At 40.4% G+C, this 16222-nt stretch overlaps 1 protein-coding gene across 1 annotated transcript in view; it reads left to right on the forward strand.

Moving 5' to 3' along the window:
* Window positions 1-13534, forward strand: part of TNFRSF4 (TNF receptor superfamily member 4) — a 56893-nt gene extending 43359 nt beyond the window's left edge. Inside the window, exons 5-7 of the mRNA XM_069241100.1 lie at window positions 1687-1943; window positions 10440-10559; window positions 12178-13534. Coding sequence (XP_069097201.1) covers window positions 1687-1943; window positions 10440-10559; window positions 12178-12266 — 466 coding nt within the window. The 3' untranslated portion in view covers window positions 12267-13534. The remainder of the gene's footprint in view (window positions 1-1686; window positions 1944-10439; window positions 10560-12177) is intronic.
* Window positions 13535-16222: the final 2688 nt, after the last annotated feature.

Below are 16222 nucleotides of genomic sequence, written 5' to 3' on the forward strand. Positions count from 1 at the left end.
ATGTTTTGGACTTTGTGTCTGGTGTTCATAACTTCCGCAATTTGTGTCTACGTTTCAGAATTCTGATGTTCTAAATTATTCCCGTTTGCTTCGTATTCAGACTTATTGCAGGATGTATCGGCTTCAGAACTGGCATAGAAAAAATCCTTTGTCTATCGTCTAGTATTTGAATGGCGTTCATCTTTTTTCCTGCTATTTTAGCGAGTCTCTTGCTTAGAAATTTTCCAGGTTGTGTTTTGTGCAGATTTTCTGATCTTTTTATCTGTGCTGTATTTTCCCCTAAGAGCATCTTATTAATTTTTTTATTTGAAGGATTCAGAAACCTACTGGATGTGTTTTGTGTAAAAAAAAATCCAAGCTAGATCTCTGTCTCAGAATGTGTTTATGCTGTGAATTTATTGTAGGAGGTCTCCTATTCACAATCTCCCAAGATTTTATCTCTCATGTAGGATTTCTGCAGTGTCGTTTTGTTCAGAATAAATGTAGACTCGGACTTTTGCTCAGAATGTTTGAAGTCTGCATCATATGTCTGGCTGTATTGCACATTGGGACTGTTAAACATATTTTTATTGGTTAGGTCTATTCATTGTAAAGATTATTTGCAGGCATTGTCTTTTGATTAGATATGTATTCATGCTATGCCTCTTGTGAAAAGTTTTTGGAGTGTTTCTCTTGCCCAGATTTATTGCTGGTTGTCACTTAGTCGGAATTTGTGTAGGGTGAATGTGTCATGTTTAGACTGTAGCAAGCTTTGTTGCTGGTTTCTTTGACTGTGTCTATCACCAATAAAAAAGCAACACGTTTTGTGTCTTTTTCTGATTGGTACAGACTGCATCTCTTGTTTCGAATTGCACAGACTGTTCCTAACAATTATTGTTCTTCAACTTATGTTTCTACCGATTTTTTCTCTCGATGTTACTGTTTAGAGATGTTTATAAGGTGCATGTGTTATTTACAAGTTTTGAAAAACGTAGAGCATTCGATTTTATGTATTGATTCCCTAAGGCTTTGAGATAAGAATTAAAGACTAGAAAGAAAGATAATTCTGATTATGTTCCAATATTATCTAAAGTTCATTTTCATTATTACAGAAGCTTCCAGCTTAATAACTGATTTGCAAGACTATGAAATAAAAACAAAATGTATGCTGCTCCGGTTTGGGCATTTGCTTGCGAAAAATATGGGTCATGTTTAGTTGGGATTGGTGAACGATGAAGAGTTTAGCAGAGGTGGGGTAGCTTTAGAGAAAAACACCTTACATTTAGGTGTAGTGAGCTACCTTAATTGAAAAGGTTATGGATCCCAAAAGGAATTACTATTTCTATGAACGAAATTTACAAAAATGTTATATACAAACCTGAATGCATGATTACCTAAAGCATATTTGTTCTGATTAAGTAGAAGTTTAAGTGTTTGCCTCTGAAAAAAGTATTTTTCTTCTTTTCTGTCTCTAGCCACAAGATGGTACTATAAAGTTATGATTCAGGAAATTGTGTGTTCTGTTGTGTCTGTATCTGTTGATGTTAATATAGTTCTTCATTCTTTTTCTTCCCTCCCTTTCCTCTAATCCCCTCATTTTATTTTTTTATCCCCATTCACTCTTTTCTATTTTCTCGTTTTTTTCTCTTTACTTATTTGTCTCTTCTCCATTCTGCCTTTCCTTCCTTCCCATCTCTGAAATTTCAGTTGTACAAGTAAAGGAGAAGTGACTGAGGAACCTGGATCTCCAGAAAAAGATGTAAAATGCAGCATGAAGCACAACCCCCCCTCAGTGTCCTCCTCTGTGTTACCTGCCATAGTGTCCCCCACCTTGGCACGTGTAGTGAATCGGAGCCTGACATCGGGTCTCACTACCATTCTACATGGCACGTTGACTTTAACAGCCAGGCCCAAGGATGTCCTCAACACACCCAAGCAAGACCCAGACTCGATGTATCCCCCAGGTGAGTATGTTAAGTTTAGCTGTGATATCTAAGGCTGGAAAACATAATATCTGAGATATACTATTGTTGTCTCAAGGGCTTTTTTAACATTTGATGGTATGCCTGTTAGCCAGCCAGGTCTTTGAAGGGATGTCCTCCGGACCCCCTGCAGAAGACTGCTGCTATACGTAGAGATCTTTGCCACATGGGCGGGAATATCTTTGCCTTCCGCAGAGAGGAGGCTATATTATTCTTTTTAGTACACATTTTTATTGGCATTTGAATAAGACAATGTTATGAGAGGAGGCTATTTTATTGCACCCCCTCAGCAAGGTTATTTGTCTTTCAAAACAAACTCCCCAGCAGGAATTTGATTTTGAAAAACAAAATACAAAGGGCTCTGATATGTTGAAAACTGTCTGCTAGCAAATGGTGGGGGTGGGATTGGGCATTTGTTTGGTTTCACGTTCAGAACTGCCAGATTTTCTCTACCAGTCTAAACCAGGAAAAATCTATGCCATAATGTCTGTCCTAAATGCCCTAGATAGGGTGGGCGGCCTGAGGTACAAAGGGCCTGAGGTCCTAAGGCAGTGGTCTTCAAACCTTTTGCCCTACCTGTGGAAACAAATACATCATTGGGCTCCATTCTCAATTTTTCACAATTATTCTATTAAATTGGCAATGTTGAAATATGTCTAGACTTATTTAAAAATTTAAGTTAAGATATGTTACTGTTTTAAACATGCAATCAAATACATGATGCCAAACATACTATTTTTGTCAGGCAGGCCTTACTAATGTGTAAAAGTATCCATAGTGTGACTATTAGAAATGGGGGTGGGGGTTTTGAAGAGTATTTATAGTCCTTTCCATTTTGACACATACTACAAGCTTGGACACAAATGACAAAACATGTTAGTGATGGCCAAATACAGAGCGTTTTACTGCTGCTTATTTTTAGGGTCAAGCGCAAAGTGCTCTGTTCCTGATGTAATCTCTCTGTGGGCTTTTAACCACGCCCATCAGTTTGGTTGGTTCATGGGCTTGCCTTTTAAAATTTGCTTGATTTCATTAGTAAAAGGCATGCATACGCCATGCTTTTGCCGGCATTTAGCCCTCCTCGAGTGCACCAGCCAACTACTGAAAACATACGAGGCTCCATGTTTTCCATATGGTTTCTGCACTACTTTATCTCTTTATTTCATAGGCAGCATGATCTTGCTGGGCAGTAGTAGAGCGCTTTGCATGATATCGACCCTGTTACATGGATAATTGCACTTTTGCAGATAGGTTTCACAGCGAGCAAACTTCTGTTTCCTGTTGTGTGTTTGCTTTGTGCTCATGGTGGCCGTTGGCTTGCTTCTGTGAAACTGTTTTACTTTTCAGTTTATGTGGAAAGAAAAGTCAGATTAGGAGTTTATAACGCTAATAGCTTTAACTCGAGCAAACGCGAGACCCATTGCATTGCAAATGCTTGTTTCAACTTGGAACAAAGCCATGTTATAAGTATAATGCTTTTGTTAGCAAGAGCCTGGCCACCCCCCTATCACTTGAGATCCCCCTAGGGGGGCCATCCCCCAGTTTGAAGACCCCTGCCTTAAAGTCTGAGGCCTAAGGCCCAATAGCTGCTCTTTTTGGCAGATATTTAATATGTGCTAAAATCTGAATGAGCCCCTGAATCTATTACATCTGAGTGATAGATTTACTGACCATGGCTGTAACCTTCCTCTCTGCTAGGTAGCTCTTCTTTCTTAATGCTATAATCTTCGTGTCTGCGAGATAACTTTAGTAAGATTGTAACCGTTGTGCCTGAGAAGTAGCTCTTCTTTCTAAGACTGAAACCTTTGTGTCTAAGGGCCAGCTCTACAGTATATGTTGTACCGTGTAATACCTCAGATATGCATTTGCTGACTAAGGCTGTAACATAGAATCCAAGGGATTGTTTCACCATCTGTGAAGATACAATTTACCACTACTTCATATGATCGCTATAATATGTCATTGGACATGTAATGATATCACAGTAGGTAAACATTTCCAAAATAAATGTAGAATTAATAAAATAGGTGGAAAGAGTACTACCAAGGACGCACATATTGTAGATTTCTAGTAAGTGCTTACGTAAAATCACGAGTTGACAAGTTAATTGCATTACCTGCTTGAGTGTCTGAAATATTTATTCTGTTTCTGTACACTGAGCACTGGAAGTGGAAATGCTGAGTCAGATCTCACATAGAAACAAAGTTTTCATTCCAGGTTGCATGCAAAGACTTTGTAACCCATTTTACAAGGTTACAGCGACATTTTTACATGCCACAGAAAGGTTTGTGATATGTGTCAAAATATTAAAATTGGCTTATTTTGCCAAAAATGCCATGATGACACTTAATCTGTGTTTACTGTGACAAATACTATCACTGGGCACACAATGCAGAGTCACTTGAAAGCTGTGCAGCTTTTACAGCGAGTACAGCTCTGCAGATGGCACTATCTTATGCAAACACCACTAGCAGCTCAGGCATGATTTCTGAACTGCATGTCGAAGCAGTAGAAGCTTCCTTGACGCTTGCTGATCTTTGAAAATCATGAATGTGGCCCACTTGATGGATCCATGTGCCCTCACTCCCGCTCACCCCCGGTCATTCAGTGTATACACAATACACACTCATTAAGGACCCAGGATATTAGTTATGACCAATTACGAGTAGTTTAGTAATCCCAATGGGTCTGGTAACAGGAGCTCCCGCTGTATCGGGACAACAAGTGATGTGCAAACATTACATGATCAATCCAACTAACAAACGCACAAATCCTCCACTCAAATTAACTAATACTAATACAGTACTCATATTTCGCTATACTAATTCACCACTAATTCCTCTTGAGTTCCGGAGTAGCTTGCTACTCCCCGAAAAGCACTTTGATGCCTTGTCAGGGGTAGTAAGAGCTATATAAATACAATTACAATTGCCCATTTCCCACCTAGACTGCCCTTTCAGCCCCCTCTTCAGATTTTACTTTCCAGCTACAAAACTCAGCTGAAATCTCAGGTGGGAATATGGTCATACATAGGAAAATAAACAACACCAATTGGTGAAGTACCACCTGGTTATTACCCATTTCTCTTGGCCCAACCCTTGACATCCTCGTAATTTTTCATCTCTGAATATCCACTGCACCAATATCTGCAATGATAGGTGGGACATTACTGCATGCTAAACCCATTCCGCTCACAATTAAGGAAATTTGTGACTGATTTGTGTAGGCAAGGATGACACTTCATCATAGAAAGCACTGCCGCATCCTATTCACCCATCCTTTGCAGTCATAGCTGTGTTCAGTGTACAATAGATATGCATGTACATTTCTGACATACCATGCTTGTTTTAATACGAACCACACATTCATAAAGCATACATCTGTGAACATTCAGTTACACCTCTAATGCAATAAATTCTGAAGGAATGTAAATATTGCTTTAAGAAGCATGCTCTTGTGTTGTCCTTTTTAGGTTGAGCCTAGGCAGTGCACAAGCGCTGTTGCTCATGCTGTAATCTACATATGTGGGCTTGCAGCACATCCATCTTGTGCCCATCACTCTCATTTGTTCCTTGGCCTGCCTTTTAAATTTCCCTTGATTTCTTAGGTAAATGCTTTACTTTTCCCTGTCTTGAGACTGCTTTGTTACCGCCTTAGAGATTGACTGTGTTACCTGGATTATTGCACAATTGGCCATATACCTTAGTGTGGCACACTACTTTTTTCTTTTGCCTGGCCTCTTCCCTCTGTGGCCGTATGTTGTTTCTTCCTCTTCCTTGTTTTGGGCATGCCACTCTTTCTTTGTGGCATCTGCGCACAAAGGCTGCAAGCTGGTGGGGATTTCATTTAAAAAAAAAAAGTTCATATAGCGCAAACTCGATCGCAGGAGCGCTTTACATGAGGACGTTAAGTTTCATATAGCGCAAACTCAATCGGAGGAGTGCTTTACATGACTACATGAAGTTTCATATTGCGCAACCTCAGTCTGAGGAGCGCTTTACATGAGTACCACTTAACAAATTAAGCCATTGAAAAATATACAAACTGGAGCATTTAACACAGAAAAAACACAGAACTCCTCAAAGCGGCTCTCCCGCCACAGGGGGAGAGACGATTCTACAATATTCATAGCACTTTGGAAACTTGTCCCATATTGCTTTGCAGAGCATTTCTTTTTTTAAACTTTTGCCCATAACTCAGCCTGTAGTGGTCCTATGAGAATGGGACCACCAGCAAACCATTCAGCATGGCTCGCTTTTTCTGTCTAGGTCATCTCTGGGTCCCCACGCTAGGTTAGCGGGAACCCAAAATAGTAATCTCTCCCACCATTCAGTGTCTTTTTAAGCTCTCTTGTGGCTGGAACTTTTGTTTTATAACTGGGAGTAGTTTGTCTTTTAAGGGCCTTAATTGTAATAGTATTGCAGTGTGCCTGCTAGGCATGAAAATGTGTATGGCACTGCGCCCTCTAGGGGTTTCATATACGGTTACACTGCATTAGTTTCTGACATTTATTTTCATGTAGGTATGCACTCTAAGGACTGACTAAATGGTTACATGACCATGTTTCTTACAAATGAAACTTGTATTATGGTGATCTACAGGTAGGGATATTCTGAGCATTGCAATCAAGATACTACAGTATTCACTGAAATGAGAAGGTCCTCACACTCGGTTGGAGGGACCCCAAAATAGTAACCTCTTCCACCATTCAATGTCTTTTTGTTAGATCTGACAGCTTTAGTGTGATCATCCCTGAACTTTTGTTGCCTGCCTCCCTCCACTTTTCTGACACTGGTTTTGCTGGTTTTAGGACTCTGAATACTTTACCACTGATAACCTGTGCTAAAGTGCATATGCTTTCTCCCTTAAACATGGTAACATTGGTTTATCCTCAATTGGCATATTTGATTTACTTATAAGACCTTAGTAAAGTACACTACATGTTTACAAGGGCCTGTAAATTAAATGGTGCTCGTGGGCCTGCAGCACTGACTGTGCCACCCAAATAAATAGCCCCTTAACCATGTCTCAGGCCTGCCATTGCAGGGCCTGTGTGTGCAGTTTCAATGTCACTTCTACGTGGTGTTTAAAAGTACCTGCCAAGCCTTAAACTCCCCTTTTTCTACATACAAGTCACCTCTAAGGTAGGCCGTAGGTAACCCATAGGGCCGGGTACTATGTAGGTAAAAGGCAGGACATGTACATATGTGTTTTAAATGTTCTGGTAGTGAAAAAACCCTAAATTTACTTTCTACGACTGTGAGACTTGCTCCTTTCACAGACTAACATTAGGACCACCCTCATATACTTTTTGAGTGGTAGATTCTGATCTGAAAGGGGGTAACCAGGTTCTATTTAGTATAGCCATAATGATAATCGAAAATCCTGCTTATTGGTGAGGTTGGATTTAATATTACTATTTTAGAAATGCCACTTTTAGAAAGTGAGCATTTCTCTGCACTTAAAACCATCTGTGCCTTACAGCCTGTCTCCAATCAATGTCTCGTCTGTGCTGGTTGACAGCACCCTTATGCATTTCACCCAGACAACCACAAACACAGGAAACTCAGTCATATCTGCAGTCATCTGCATACTGAATGGATCTTCCTAGGCTGGAAGGGAGGGCCTGACAATTACATTTCAAAGGCCAGTGGCCTGCCCTCACACAATGGACTGATAACCCCCACTGGGACCTTGGCAGACAGGACTGGGCTGAAAGGGGAACTTGTGCACTTCAAAACCACTCTTTGAAGTCTCCTCCACTTCAAAAGCATTTTTGGGTATATAACTGGGTCTCTGACCCCACCAACTCAGACACCTCTGGATCTACACTTGAACTCTGTCAGAGGAGCTACCTGGCTGCCCAAAGGACTCATCTGGACTACTTTGCTGAGAAGCACTGCTGCCCTGCTGTTGCTCTGCTGGCCTCTGACTTTGCTGGAAGGACTCTGCCTTCCCCGAAAAATGCTGTCCAAGGCTTGGATTGAGCTTGCCTCCTGTTTCTGAAGTCTCAGTGCCAACAAAGACTTCACCTCTTAAAGAAATTCCCTGTGCGTCGAAAAATTGATGCAGCGCCTGCCAAAATGGACGCGAAGCCTGCATTGGGACCGAAAAATAGCCACAAAGCCACCTGGAACAAAGCAGCCCCGACTTCCCGACAGGAAATTTGACGCAGTGCCTACCTTGCGACGGAAAACTAGATGCACTGCCTACTGGATCGATGCAACACATGTGCCTTCTTCCAGTGCATCAAGGATTTTCAATGCATCATCCCTGGGCATCAAAATATCCCTGCATCGCAGTGAGGAACCTAGACTGTGTGCCGAAAAACAACGCACACCCCTTGCAGCGTGAAAAGAAACAATGCATTGTCTATGCCACGTCAGAAAATCCGACCCAACACCTTATTTTTCCATGCATCTCCTCATCTGCGGTCTTTTTGCATCAATATATTTTGACGCATACCAGGTACTGTGTGTAACAAAGAGACAACTGTTAATTTATAAGGATTGAGACTCTTAAACCTTTTGAAAAGTGATATTTCAACTTGTGTTTATTGGATCCTTGTCATTTTGACCTTATTTTATTCTGATAAATATTATCTATTTTTCTAAACGTGTGGTGTATTTTTGTGGTGTTTTCACTATGTTACTGTATGATTTATTGCACAAATACTTTACACATTTCCTTCTAAGTTGAGCCTGACTGCTCAGTGCCAAGCTACCAGAGGGTGGGCACAGGATAATTTGGATTGTGTTGTGACTTACCCTGACTAGGATTGTGGTCCCTACTTGGACAAAGGTGTAGACCTCTGCCAACTAGAGACCCAATTTCCAACACTTTGTATGGCTGGAACTTGTGTTTTACAGCTGGGAGTAGTTTGTGTTTTAAGGGCCTCGTTTGTAATAGTATTGCAGTAGGCCTTCTAGGCCTGAAAATGTGTACGGCACTACGCCCTCTAGGGGTACAAATTTTGTTACACTGCATTACTTTCTGCCATTCTGTTTTAATGTGGTTATGCCCTCTAGGGGCTGACTATATAGTTACATTACCATGCTTCTTACAAATGTTATTTTTATAGTGGTGGCCTCTAGGGGCTATTCTGAGCATTACAGTTAAGATACTACAATATTCTCTGCACTCAAAAACTCTCCCCATAATGCTTTGGGGACATTCCTTTTACAACAAATGTCATCCCACAATTCATCACACAATGTGCTCTTTTGGTCTAGGTCATCTCTGGGTCCGCACACTAGGTGGGAGGGAGAGGGGACCAAAATAATAATATAAAAAATATAATATATAATGGCAATATTTTTACTTTTTGCTGTAGATAGAGGAAAAAGGTAAATGGAAGTCCTCTAGTTATATGCAGGGTCATTGGAATTATGTGGCAGAAAAGACCAAATTATATGGCAGGGCAGATCAATTTATGTAGCAAGAAAAGTCCAGTTATGCATTTACAACACCAATAGATCTAACTCAAGCAAATGTGAGACATATTGCATTGCAAATGCTTGTTCTATTTGTTACTCATAAAGGTGATATCAGTTCTAACCCTTCATGTCAAATGCAATTATTTATAATTCATTATAGAAAGTGTGCTTTGAGAAAAAAGTGCAGTTTGCAGGAACCGAGTTATGTTTTTATTAGTGCTTTAAAGCAGGCTGATAACTATGTACGAGCCATACAAAAACAATAAACTAAATGTAAACACAAAAGGAAATGTTAAAATAAAGTTACTTTACATATTGTAAATAAAATGCACCTGCTACACATGTTAAGAGGCAGTTGACATTATAAATGACCCAATATTGCAAAAGTTTAAAACAAAAGCAGAGGGTGGTAAGCATAGTTGGTACATTTGAAAGGACAGCTTTTCTTGCAGTAAGACAGCGATAAAAGTGAGAAATGGCTTGCAATACAGCCTCTTGTGTGCCTGTGAGTCGCACAAGCAGCCTTCGACACACTGATCACTCAGCCTAACGCCAGGACATTCAGAAATCCAGGACTTGGTAATTTATCGGACTGGTGCTCTCCTATGGTGAACACCTGCTGCTTACCCCACTCCTCTGAGTTATAGACGTGCACACATGCTTCCTCATGCCCAGCCTGATCAGTGGCAGGATGTACAATGTTCAATGTGAAAGGTCTGAGCCCCTAAATAATAAATTAATTCTCCTCACCGGGTCCCATCAGGCAAGCCAGAAGCACTGAAAACACTAATATCCCTGAAGGAAGAGTATCACTTATGGCACCTAACTGCATACCTCACAGCTCCTTAGATGAATATGTCACTGCTAGATCCGTAGGAGAAGGTGTAGATATTTAGAGAAATTTACCAACCTTAGTATATGACCAATGCATCAGCATGGCCGTCTCTGAGCTTTGCCATTGGGTTGCTTTTAAGCATTTATTTAATCTACTGTTCAATTTCTGAAAATGAAGTCTCTGCTTTTTCTACTTCCCAACACCTAGGATTTTGGTTTGTGATGATCCTCATCCTCACTATTCTCGTTATCTCAGGAGCCTCCATTTTAGTGTGCGTCCACCAACGATTCTCAAAGAAGCATGGTCCAGTTGTGTTAAGGACTAACGGTAAGTTTTGCTTGAGCACTCCATGCTTCTCTGGATGTAGGCTATGAGGGATTCAAGAGTTTTCTCTGCCTTAGACATCACATATTTTGCCTTTGGAGCTCTCCCTGTCCCTTTGAGTCCACCTCCACTAATGAGGCATTCTAATCAGCAGTGGAAATTAAAACATTTACTCTAGGAACACAATGTCGTGCAGAGGATGGAGAAAGTGTTTAAGGGGTGAACTAGAGTTTGACTAATTGATCATGGAGCAGAATAGGATGCCCAGTGAAAGGTAATTCTGCAGCCTAACATGCCACTACTACATTAGTACTGGCACATGTCAACGATGCTACCATATTTAAAGTTACCTTACCAACATTTCTCAGAAAGGTTTCTCTATTAGTAACAGACAGTAACAGCAAAACTTAGAAGAATCACCATATTTTATTCGGACAGTATGGTGGCTTACCATAAGGACAGTTATCCTTGTAGTTGGACAACACCAGCAGTTCATTCACGACCTGTCATACTAGAAGTGGTTGGTATCAGCACCAGCACTTTCCTGCAATCTGCTATAGTTGCAGATGTACTATTATTCCGACAGTACAAGCAGGGCCCAGGAGAGCTATTGTACAAGTTGTGGGACGGACCTAACACTTCTCTGCAGGACCACCATACCATAAATGGAACAATATCAGCAGTTTTCTGCATGGAGAAGGTTCTTAATGACTAAGTAACTGCCCCACAACCATGCTTGGCACGTGAAAATATCATATGTACAGATCTTACACATACTGAAATATTACGCCACCATACCATAAATGGAACAATATCAGCAGTTTTCTGCATGGAGAAGGCTCTTAATGACTAAGTAACTGCCCCACAACCATGCTTGGCACGTGAAAATATCATATGTACAGATCTTACACATACTGAAATATTGCATTAGTACATTAAATTGATTGCAGAAAGCTTTCATCATAGACACCAGTTTTCAATATTAAAATGTTTTTTTTTAATACTTCCTACCAAACAAAGTGAGAAGCAAACAATTCTTATTGATTAAATTGTTCAGTATTTCAAAACTGTAAGGATATTAGTGGAACGAGCACGTCTGTATTCGGAATGCAATTGATTACTGCCAACTAACCATCATAAAAAAAAACTAAGCTGGGCCACAGCCTGTAATTGTCATACTACATTTCCCAATTATGTCATAACCATCTTTTTAAAATAAGGTATTCAGATGCAGTAATGATACAGAGTAATGCTCCATTTGTCATTATATTTTCCAAGATAATGCTTTGCCCAGAACCACCAATCCCCACTGATAAGTGATATCGGAATTCTATCGTATTGTAATCAATATTATTTACATAGGTGTCATAATAACGAAACATTTGCCACTATATTTACCCGCAACTCACCCAGCACATTCCCTTCATATGCCGGGCACACCCTAGCCCTGAATGACAACAGGAAGTTGACATACTTTCTTCTCTATGAAACGTCCGTTGTACAGGATCAGCCCTGTATGAAATGCTATGATGAAAAAGGGACTGACGTTGTCCTTGTTCTTTGACTTTCCTATGGTCTGACCCCACACCCGAAATTGATTTTCTCTTTTTTGACTTTGTAGGAAACAATTCTTGTCGCATCCCTATCCAAGAGGAGCAGACTGATTCGGCATCAAGTCTCACCAAGACCCAGGAAGGCGAAGAGCCCTAAAATATCAGGGGATGTTCTATACTGCGGGCATGGAACAAAGTCGACCACTTCCACTTCTGTCTGCTGGCATCCAGTGGGCCCTGTGTCAGAGGAATGACAGAATTCACCTCTTTGAAACTGATTTCAGAAAACTCCTTTTGCTCAGAAAGAGGAGTGACATTGTGCCCGCCTTCTGCTCAGGGACACTTGTTTACTCACCTCAACATACTTGAGGTTCTTTTTGCAGTACATTTCCAGACAAATATGATTTGAAGAACTATTGTTGTGTACATACAGACTACAAATAAGTGGTTTAGTTTTACATTTCATAAAATAATGTGAATTTTTAGAGTGCTCATTCAGCCCAAGAGTTTTATCAGCATAATTGACAGATAACAAATGTTGATTGTTACCCAACTCAATGACACACTTATTTTATTTACCTAGGAAGGCTGAAAAGTTGGGTTGACAGTGGAACTATCATGTTGGGTCCATATTCTTTCTCTGGTCAACGAAAGGCAGCGGTTTGTTCATCACTATATCTAATTCTACTTGTGTATCCTCAGTTGAAACTTTTCAAAGGAAGCAATATAAACCCATTGTGCTCATGGAAGGAGGCAAGGTGATCTTTGGTGCTCTTTTTGACTTCTAACTGTGCATTTAGGGTCAACTATCTCTTGTTTTTTAGGTCCTAGATTGAGTTAGACACCCAAGCCATCTACTACTGACAGTCTGTTTTCCAGAAGCATGGATAGCTGGTCATTCCCCCCCATAAAGAAGATTGGCTTCTCATTTCCTAACTTTCCTCCATCGGTACAGTCAGTGATTATAGCTGGTCTTCACTTCATCCAACAATAACCAATGACATGTAAGCAACACCCCGCATGACTGGTACCCCTTTCAATTAATTGAAAACAGGAAATTGTCCATTCCTTATCTAGGCCCCATCTACTAATACAGGCCACAGTGAAATTATCAATCCAGCTGTAGCTAGAGGTTTTTATTTTTCTAGAACTGTTACTTTTTAAAAATCAATATGAGAGTAATTTGCTTTTGGCAATTAACTATTGGGTTGTTTAAAAAAAAAGGCATTGTTTATTAAAATTGCTCACATCAAAATGTTTTTGAAAGACAGACATAGTGTTCTTTTTTTCATCGGCACATATCCAAATTCATACTTTTGTATAAACACCAATATAACACAGGACGCCTGATAACCTCATGTTTTGTACCATCTAGCCCTGAAAAGCACTGATTCTCTATATTTTGCCTAATTTCGGAGTGTGAAATGTGCATCATACATATAAAATTAAGTCATTACCTTTATCTAATAAAGGAATTTGTAAAATTAGATTGCTTCTGCAAAAAATGCAATATATTTCTATTCATTTCTTGTTTTTTATTCTGATGTTTTCAAATGACAGGTTCACTTGAAAGGAAAAAAGATCATCATTCCAAAACCATTAAGTGCGAAGTCACAAAACGTTATTTTCTTTAAGTAGGGAGTTCCATGACATGTACTGCAGTTTAGAGAAGGGCGCAATCTTGAAATGTGCATCTCCGCACCACTGAGCTCTCGTACAAAACAGGGAAGTGTGTACAGCTCCACGGAACCTTGGTTACTTTCGTATCCATTATACATCTGTATGCTAGGGCCCCTGTTTTATGACTGCCCTGGAATGTATTGTGGTATTACTGCACTTAGTAAATACCTTTACCCTATGGTGAAGAGTTTACCGGTTGCAGACAATGCCGCCTGCTTTGAGCTTCACAAAAACATTTATGGAATGACATGGGGAATTTGTGCTTTCCCGCCACAAAGTTCAAAATGTTTGTTTTTACCAGGCATTTTCCTCCAGTAAACTTTGGAAGCTTTAACCTGGGAAATTTACCTGCTGAAGAATGTGGGGTATGCTGCAATAAGAGTAATTTCCATAATTCTGATTGTAAATTAACATGAGTTAGGTACCGAGCATATCAGCAGAGTGCCTCTAAGCGGTCTGCGGAAACTCTCTAACGGGCACCTCTCTTGCAAAAAAGGGTGAATCCCAAAAACGGCTAAATATGGTGTGCAAACAAAGACTAGGCATACCGGAATGACCCTGCCTGTGCCACTCTGTGTAGAAATTAATGAATTCTGGAGCTAGTCGATGGATGAATGAACTAATCCAATAGAACTGGGTTATGTTATATAACAGTATGTTACGTTGATTATTAACAGGCACTTTTTGCCTCCCGTAACTACTCTCAAAATGCGGTGGGCGGGCAGGGTAAATTGAAAATAGGGCTTGGAAAGAAGAAATCAGGAGAGAATATGGATACTACAGGGGCGTAGCCTGGCCGGTAAGATTGGGTTTGGGGAATAGAAAGGGGGAGAGGAATCTTCGGATTTTCTCAACAATCACGCTAGCATTTAATGTTAAAACACATTATATGTCAGAGTGCATGGTAGGGGCCTAAAGGGCAGCGAAAAGGGAGAGAAATGTAGATTGGTAGGAGTACTAAGTGAGAGAAAACACAATATTTTCTTAAATGACCAACATAAAATAACCAACATTTTCGAGGACTTTCAAAACAGAGAGTGTATGTGCATTCTTGTCTGTGTGTATATAAAACTTCTTGGTGAAATCTGACAGACACCTCACCATACCCGACTGAAAGCACCTGTAACCAAATATGTACTACAAAATACATTTATTACAGGAGTGTAAAACTCCAAACACCCCCCTGAAAGCTACGCCCCTGAGAGACTAAGACATTAATTAGGTGAACAACTTTAAACATCTGTTTACTGGAAGATATCACAGCGCTCATATGGAATTATATATGCATACAAAATTTAGTGAGTACATTGTTGTTTACATTCTGAGGTGATTTATTTATTTCAGACTCATGGTACGTCCAGGCCACACTTGTGGGGTCCCCCAGGGCTCCATACTGTTTCCTGTCGTCTTCAACATATACAAGGGGCCACTTGCTGCTCTTCTCACAGACAACAGCATATAGACTCATCACTATGCCAATAATCCACATCTCTACTTGAAAGTCTTTCCTGCTTCAGGCATCAAATGCCTCAACTACTACTTGCTCATCACCCATACCTGGATGTCCAGTGCCTACCTGAAGCTCACCGCAAACAGAATTCCTGTTAATTGCCAAGAACAATAATTTTTAGTACAAACTTGGCTTAATCACATGAACTTTCATAGGATCGAACCCATACTTTCATTGAATGCCAAGTCACTTGGATTCACATTGGACACAATCCTCACCCTCAAGTAAGATATTGCCAAGAAAACAAAGAAGGCCTGCTACCATTTCTCTCTTCTGAAGTAGTCAAACTTTTTCTTCCAGAAAGTGACTTCAGAACTGCTGTTCAAGCTCTTGTACACTTGTATCTAGATTATGGCAATTTCCTACTCCACAGCCTCCCAGGCACCACAATGGCGCCCCTTAGGCTCATCCTGCATACAGAAGCACGTCTCATCTGAGCCTCAAGAAATATGAATCACAGCACCCCTCCCTCTGATGAAACTCCATTGGCTCTGCTTAGCTGTCTGTTGTCGAGAACCTATTTTGGGCAATACTAATACTTTTAGTGGATTTTGGGTCAGCCAATTTTTTACCGTTGGTAGACCTTAATGTCAATCTCATTTGCTTGCTTCTTATTAGATGGCTTTCATTCCTCTTCTTGTGTTAGTCTTTGGCCTAAAGAACTCATTTTCATTGGGTGACGTTTCTCCTTGCTACAACCCACATTCAGGGAACTTTTTCAATTAGTGTTTAGCATTCCCTAAAAGTACATATGTATTCTTGCTCACTACCTCCTGTGCTGCTCCCCCCTTCAAATCACTACACCCTGTGCTTTTTGTGTTGTTCCCCACTATCACTGAGCTAGCCTGTTGCTTTCCCAAATCCTTCCAGCCCATTTTTGTAATGTTACGTTTCAGCTCCTATGCTGCCAGCTCCTCCGTCTG

This window comes from Pleurodeles waltl, chromosome 6 (genome assembly GCF_031143425.1).
Source record: "Pleurodeles waltl isolate 20211129_DDA chromosome 6, aPleWal1.hap1.20221129, whole genome shotgun sequence".
NCBI classification, from domain to species: Eukaryota; Metazoa; Chordata; class Amphibia; order Caudata; family Salamandridae; genus Pleurodeles; species Pleurodeles waltl.